The following is a 7,714-nucleotide window of genomic DNA, read 5'->3' as shown; positions in this document are numbered from 1 at the left end:
AAACAGCTAGCTCAATAACTACCATTAAACCAGCAGTTTTCTACCCCAAAATGAGCTGTGGGGTTTTCGGGGCAGGAAGTGAGACCCTCACTCCGCCTCCAGATTCACTCTCCCCATCCCCAGCTCTATCCCCAGCCCCATCCCTTGTTCAGTGCTGGAGCGAGTGCTTGGATTCCAGACGAGAAGTTCCCAGTCTCCTTTGCCTTTTAAGGCAACATCTGAGTGGGTTTGAGGGTTACAAATGCTAACAAGCCATGGCAATGCTCATTTTAGTCTATTTAGAGGAAACGGGAAGGCATTTCAGTTCATCAAAACACTGGTGATTAATCAACCGAGTACCAGGCTGTTTTCATTAGGCTTATTTTTAAAGGTCTGACACGCTGTGTAAAAATATTCCCCTAATAACTGTGCTTGTGGCAGAGGGAATGGCACAGAGGGGGTGCAGCTGCACTGGTTCCCAGGTACCCAAGGTAAATATGCCAGTGGGCAGAGAGGAGTGAGCAGGCAGGACTTGGGATGGCCATGAGGAGGGGAGAGCTGGCCCTGGGCTGCAGGAGAAGCTGTGCTGGTGGCCACAGGGACAGCCAGGGTTTCCAGAGCAGGGGAAAGTTGCTTTTCTCTCTCCTCTTCTCCATCCCCTGCCATGCAGCTCTGCCACCAAGCTCCACTTCCAGCTGCACTTCCAGCCTGGAGGTGAGGACTTTGGCATGGTCACCAACCAAAGTGACACCTGAGGCTGGCACCTGCAGCAGGGCTGGGCCAGTGGGCCACGCTGAGAGCCCAGGGATGGGTGGGAAGTCAGGAGGGGACAAGGACACGTTCCCTCCTGGGCACACATGTGGCCTCAGGCAGGGCCCAGAGCAGACGTGCTTTGGAGATGTCCCCAGGCTCCAGCAGGGGATGGAGATGGGCTGCAGTGACCCTTGGCTTTAGAAACACACATCTGGTTTCTTGCCTGAACTTTTTTCCTCCTGATTCCTCCCCCTCTGCTGCCACTGGAGCTGGGCGCCTGCCAAGGACTCTCCCAAGGCAGTTCTGCAGGAGATGGAGCAGCTTGAACTCTCACCCCCTGTGACCATCCAGCACTTCTTCCAGTAACCTGCAGTTCTTTGATGGGATCCTTCTGATGCATCCCAACTTTGCTGGATGCAAATGATGCCACAAGTGCTACCAACAGCGGCACAAACACCCATGATGGTCACTGCATATCTGCTGCATTCCCTTTTTCCCATTCTTGGGGCCACACCTGGCTCCTTTTCCCCTGGCTTATTTTCCCTGACTTCTCTCAACTCCTTTTCTCTGGATTCATTTCCTCCCCCCCCCCCAGTTTTCCCACATCCCATTCTCTGGCTCCAGGTCTCTCCTCCCCCAGACCTGCCCCACAGCACAGCATGTGGACATGTGGACCCACATCCATGGATGGAAGCTTTAATGAGATACCAGGACATTCCCAGCATGTGCTGCAGCAGCCTTCCCAAGCAGGGAGCTTGGACTAAACCATCACCTTCTCCGAGCATGGGAGATGTTGCTGGTCATTCTCACCAGGGTTTTTATCCCTTTCTCCAAGATCTGCTCATTCCTGGCCAAAGCCTTTGCTCTGCTTGGTCTTGGATGTGCCCAGGGTGCTCAGGGGAGACTCAGGGGTCCCCAGTGTCCGGCTGGGTGAGCTTGGGCTGGGAGGGAGAAGATTTTTGGAGCAGTTGGCATGGAGATGAGGCTGCTGGCTCTGACTCAAGGGGTGCTCAGCCTGTGGTCACCAAAGGGTCTCAGAGCCCTGAGGATGATGGATGTCCTTTCTCACAGGAACCTGCAACCTGGGCACTGGAGAGGCCCTGTTGGGCACCAGCAGTGGAACAACAGTGTCCTCATCCCACAGTCCTCCTGCCAGGGCTCTTGCTCCACCAAGGTGCTTCAGGATGTCACTGAGCATCCGGGCACCATCCTGGGAACAGGCCACAGCTTGGTGAGAAGGACCTCCAGCTCAGCGCCAGAGGAGGTGGCATCACCTGCTCCCTGCAATCCCCAGGATACCTCTGGGAGCCCTGTCCCTGGTCCCTGGGGTGGCAGCAGTGGGGACTGTGTGGACACCAGGCCAGGCTCTGTAGGGGTCTGGCACGAGCCCTCCTGTCCCTGTTCAGCCTTGCGCCAGGGAGCCAAGAAACCTCTTAACTAAATAAACAGCTCTCTTGTCCCCGATGGCATCTGTTTATACACCAGGTACAAACAGTCCCCAGGGCTGCCCATGCACAGCCAGTTCTTTCCACAAAACATCTGTCCCTGAGGGCTGGCAGTGCTGCGCATGGGGAAAGCTCAGCCACATGCTGCCCCAGCACGGACACCATGGAGTCCCAGGATGGACAAGAGGAGGAGGTCAGCCTGACTGCAGACTGGGGTGTCTGGATTCAGATTTGGGGGTTCCAGGCACCGGGTGAAGCCACAGTGCTGTCCTAATTGTGAGAGGGTCCAGGGAGACTGTAAAGGCATCACAGCTGCATCTCCCAGAGGCATCTTCCTTCCCGCTTTCCCTGGAGTCCTAAAATCCCCCCAGCAAAGATGATGAGCCAGGCCAGTGGTGAGGACCTGTGCGTTCCCTAGCTGTGGAGGAGGGAGAAGGAGGTTTAAATTGCCAGCCTTGATGTGAAATTTATGGTAGGATCCTCCACTGTGCAGCAAACTTGGTCCCAGTGTCAAGTTCATCTGCCTTCAGCCACCTGAAGCGTTGGCTCCTCTCCCTTGGGATGTGTTTCATGTCATGGAGTCCCACATTTGTTTAGGTTGGAAGGAACCCTAAAGTTCATCCAGTTCCACCCCCTGCCATGGGCAGGGATACCTTCCACTAGCCCAGGGTGCTCCAAGCTCTGTCCAGCCTGGCCTTGGACACTTCCAGGGATCCAGGTGTAGCCCCAGCTTCTCTGGGCACCCTGTGCCAGGGCCTGCCCACCCTCACAGGGAAGAATTCCTTTCCAATATCCCATCTATCCCTGCCCTCTGGCAGTTTAGAGAGAAGGATGGGAACCATATCAAAGGTCATACCAATGCTGATGGAGACCCCTCCTACCCCCTCAGCCTTGGGTGAAGGCTGCAACAAAACATTGGCTGTGTCCCCAAGCTGCTGGAGCTGGTTGTGGCCAGCAGCAGTGCCCAGGACAGGCTGTGCCAAGGGCAAGGGTCGAGTGCTTGTAAAAATGACCAAAACTTCCTTCTGACCTTCCCCCAGACTCTCCAAGTTAAGCTCTTCCCTCTTATGATGTCTTTGGACACTGGAGCAGATGTGCTGGGAGAACCTCATGCATGAGAAAGCAATAAATGCCATGCTTCCATTTCCTCGGTTTTCTGCTCAAAAGTGCAAGCTGCTGTTGAAAGGAGAATGGTTTCGGAGAGCCCAGGGTTGGAGTGACTGCTGGGTCAGCAGTGCTGTGGGTGCTCCCCTCCTTGCACACACATCCAGGACAGCATGGGAAGTGTTGGGCTGCAGACTGTGAAAAGCCACTAAGCATCCAGCTGGAAACCATTTAGGAAAGGAGGGAAAGCACCTGGGGCTCACAGGGAGACAGGCGCTACCTCCATCCCCAGTTAGAACAAGGATTAAAAAATGATAACTTGTAATGGGTATGAGAGGAGGTGCCTCCCGCAGCTTGTTAGTTCATGGCCTGTTAGGGAGGGTGTCCTGCAGACCTCTGAGCCCTTTGGGAAGGGGTTGGAGGCAGAAGGAGAGCAGAGCTGCCTTGGAGAGCTGCAGCAGGATCTCATCACACCTGGGTCCTGCAGGCTCTGCCTACATTCAAGGCACTCAGATGCTGAACCCTTTCCTGGAGCTGGGACCTCAGCTGGGCCAAACATTCCTCTTCCAAAGGCCAGCCACAGGCTGCAGGATGTTCCCATGTGACAGAAGTCGGTGAAAGTGAGACTGGGGTGGCGAGTCTGTAGGTCAGAGGCATCTGTCTCTGTAATTCCCAGGTGTTTTTCTCTCACTAGGAAAGCAGGTTGAGCAAGAATAAGAGAGACAAAAATGAAGAAGGAAAAGGAAAGGAATCTCCTTCCAAAGACCTGGCCCAGAAACGAGATACTAAAGTGGGGAAAGACTCTAAAAAGGAAGAAAGTGTTCAGAAAACAGACCTGAAAGGTAAAGTTGAGACTGAGACCAAGAGCAAAGAGAACAAAGCCATGAACGATAAAGTCAAGGCCATGGAGAAAAAGCTGATGGGGAAGGACAAGGAGGAAGAGAAGGGTTCAGTGTTGAAGAAGGGAACAGGGAAGGACAAAAAGGAGGAAGAGAAGAGCTCAGAGTTGCAGAAGGATGCAGGGAAGGATAAAAAGGAGGAAGAGAAGGGCTCAGATTTAAAAAAGAAGGATGCAGGAAAGGATAAAAAGGAAGAAGAGAAGGTCTCAGCAGCAAAGAAGGAGACAGAGAAGGAAAAAAAGCAAGAAGAAAAGGATTCAGCATCAAAGGACACAGGGAAGGACAAAAAGGAGAAGAAGAGTTCAGAATCAAAGAAACAGGCAGAAGAAGACATAAGAGGGGAAGGTAAGAAAGAAAAAGATAAAAAAAAAGAGGAAAAGGGTTCAGCTGTGAAAAAACCCGAGGCAGATGAGAAGAATAAATCCCAGACAGAGCCAGAAAAGGCAGAAAAGGTGGAGGAGAAACAGGAGGCCAAGGCAGGAGCTGGGAGCAGCCCTTCCAAGCCTTCCTCCAGCAGCTCTGCAGATCAAGCCAAGGATGATGAAGCCTCCAGCATCTTTGACGAGCTCATCGAGAAGGTGAAGAACAACGACGCTGAGGTGACCGAGGTCAACGTGAACAACTCTGACTGCATCAACAACGAGACCCTGGTGCGCTTCACCGAGGCCCTGGAGTTCAACACTGTGGTCAAGGTGTTCGCCCTGGCTAACACCCGCGCTGACGACCACGTGGCCTTCGCCATTGCCATAATGCTCAAGTCCAACAAGGTGCTGACAAGCATCAATTTGGACTCCAACCATATCACGGGCAAGGGTATCCTGGCCATTTTCCGGGCACTGCTGCAGAACAACACGCTGACAGAGCTACGTTTCCACAACCAGCGGCACATCTGCGGGGGAAAGACCGAGATGGAGATCGCCAAGCTCCTGAAGGAGAACACCACACTCCTGAAGCTGGGCTACCACTTCGAGCTGGCTGGGCCACGCATGACCGTCACCAACCTGCTGAGCCGAAACATGGACAGGCAGAGACAGAAACGACTCCAGGAGCAGAAACTGGCACAGGAACGGGGGGAGAAGAAAGACCTTCTGGAGGTGCCCAAGCCTGGAGCGCTGCCGAAGGGGTCCCCCAAGGCATCCCCGCCCCCCACCTCCTCCCCCGCTCGCCCCACCGCTGATGATTAACGAGAACCTGAAGAACTCACTCTCGCCGGCCACGCAGAGGAAGTTGGGGGACCGGGCGCTGCCAGTCCAGGAGAAGAACTCTCGGGACCAGCTCCTGGCAGCCATTCGTTCCAGCAACCTCAAACAGCTCAAGAAGGCAAGTGCAAGGCCAGGTGGGGCCCACCCACGGGGTGGGGCTGGGAGCTGGGGGCTGGGGGCTGAGGTCCTTGCCACTGTCACTCTGGCAGTGTCCTCTGGAGCAGGGTGTCCATGCTCCCAACCCCTGCACAGATCCAGCCTTTTGCCAAGCACATGGGGAAGGAAGATCCATCCTTTAACACCATCCCTGCAGAGCAGATGGGGTCAGCAGATCCATCCCTTGGCAGAGCTCCTGTGTTTGGCAGATCTGCCAGGATCCAGGGGTTGGGACACGAGGAAGAAGCCATCCGTAACTTATTACTCACTGCACCCTTGATATCTCGTTGTTGTGGCTGAGCCCACGCCCCTGGGGTGGGAGGTGGCCCCAGGATGGCTGGAGGGGCTGCATCTCCAATGCTGGTCCCAGCATGGAGCCTTGAAACCTCTCACATGCTCTGGGTGGTTTGTGTCCCTGCTGGGCTGTCCATGGGCTGGAGTGTGGGGACAGCCAGAGGTCATTGAAAGGTTTGGGTTGGAAGAGACCTTAGAGACCATCCCTTTCCTGCCATGGGCAGGGATACCTTCCACTAGCCCAGGTTGCTCCAAGCCCAGTCCAACCTGGCCTTGGACACTGCCAGGGATCCAGGGGCAGCCACAGCTTCTCTGGGCACCCTGTGCCAGGGCCTGCCCACCCTCACAGGGAACAATTCCTTCCCAATACCCCATCTAACCCTGCCCTAGATGTCTCTGGACCACATCAGGGACATTCCTGCAGCCCCTCCCATTGTTCTCCCAGTAATGGGGTGTCCTTCCCTGCAGGTGGAGTTGCCGAAGCTGCTGCAGTAGGGAGCGGGAGGATTTTTCCCCTGCAGCCCATGGCAGACCCCCAGACACTCACCTTTCTCGTGACTGTTTCCATGACAAGCCCTTTGGAACCTGCAGTGACCGATGCCAAGGAGCAGGGATCTCTCTGGGACACGGAGGACGGGCCGGGCCCAGCAGGACATGATGGAGGACATTGTATTTATTTTTTGATGGTTGTGAAGCCTTCAAGCTCACTCTTCTGCCAGCACCGTGCCCCGCCGGCGATGCCAAGAACAGAGCAGGGGTCTGCAGAGCTGATCCTTATGGAAATCCCCCCCTCAGAGAGCAATGAAGGGGTTTGGCACCCTCTATCCAGGGTCCAGCCTGGGGTGAGCGGGAGTAGCCCCAACCTTGGGGGGGCAGCAGGGGACACCCAGACCATCATCACATCACCACAAGGTCTCTGGGTGGCCAGCAGAGTTTTGGGATTCAAGCACAGCAGTGGCTGCAGAGTCGGGGGTTCAGACTAGATGTCAGGAGGAATGGGAGGGTCGGAGAAGGGAGCAGCCCAGGGAGAGAGGAGGCATGGAAGTGGTGGGACATGGGGAGCCAGGCTGAGGCCAGGAGCTCCGGGCATCTTTTACACACCCACAGCACTGCTGGGGGAGCCCCAGAACCCTCAGAGCATGGAAGCCAAATCCGTCCCAGGGAAGGAAGGGAAAGCACCGACTCAAGGAGGGTAGTGGGTTTTGGGGTTATGGGATGCCCATCCTTCCTGTCGTGATGCCTTGATCACGATTTGTATGACTGCGGCCACTGCATCAGCAATAAAGCTCACCCGACGCTTCCCGTGCCTCCGGACAGCTCCACTCCCCCAGACCCCAGACTGGGAATGGGCTCAGCAACCTCGGCCAGGGGCAGCTCTTCCCTCTTCCACACCCACAGCCCACCCTGAACTAGGCACCCTGGGACCACGTGGACACCCCAACCTGGGTGTCCCTGGTCACCCACCCACCCAGAACCGCCCCCGGATGGGGCACTCGGGACCCCCCAAATGGGACACCCAAACCCTCCCAAATGAGGCACCCTGCTGCTGCTGGACACAACCAGGCACCCAGAGCCATGCAGACACCCCAAAAGCCTGGAGTCACCCAGACCTGGGCACCCCAGGACCACCCCACAGTCACTCCCAACCCTTTGAGGCCACCCAGAACTGGGCACCCTGGGGCTGCCTCAGGGTCACTCCAAAACCCCGGCGTGACCCCAAAACTGGGCACCCCAACCCCCGGGCTCACCCATAACTGCTCCCCCCCCGGCACCACGGGGCCGGGGCGGGTTTGGGGGTGCAGCCGCACCCGGGCGTCCCCTGGGAGGCTCCCCCTGTCCCGGGTCACCCACGTGCGTGGTTGAGAGGCGGCTCCCGGTACCA

At 56.2% G+C, this 7,714-nt stretch overlaps 1 protein-coding gene across 1 annotated transcript in view; it reads left to right on the top strand.

The window, feature by feature from the left end:
- The window catches only part of LMOD1 (leiomodin 1), a 21,021-nt gene extending 13,889 nt beyond the window's left edge, over positions 1–7,132 (top strand). The window contains 3 exon segments of the mRNA XM_008634667.2: positions 3,976–5,339; positions 5,341–5,500; positions 6,301–7,132. Of these exon segments, the coding sequence (XP_008632889.1) occupies positions 3,976–5,339; positions 5,341–5,500; positions 6,301–6,327 (1,551 nt within the window). The 3' untranslated portion in view covers positions 6,328–7,132.
- The last annotated feature ends 582 nt before the right edge of the window (positions 7,133–7,714 follow it).

Source organism: Corvus brachyrhynchos, unplaced genomic scaffold (assembly GCF_000691975.1).
Source record: "Corvus brachyrhynchos isolate BGI_N302 unplaced genomic scaffold, ASM69197v1 scaffold555, whole genome shotgun sequence".
In the NCBI taxonomy this organism is placed as follows: domain Eukaryota; kingdom Metazoa; phylum Chordata; class Aves; order Passeriformes; family Corvidae; genus Corvus; species Corvus brachyrhynchos.
Note: the sequence above shows the minus strand (reverse complement) of the source record. Positions and strands in the feature narration are given on the sequence as shown.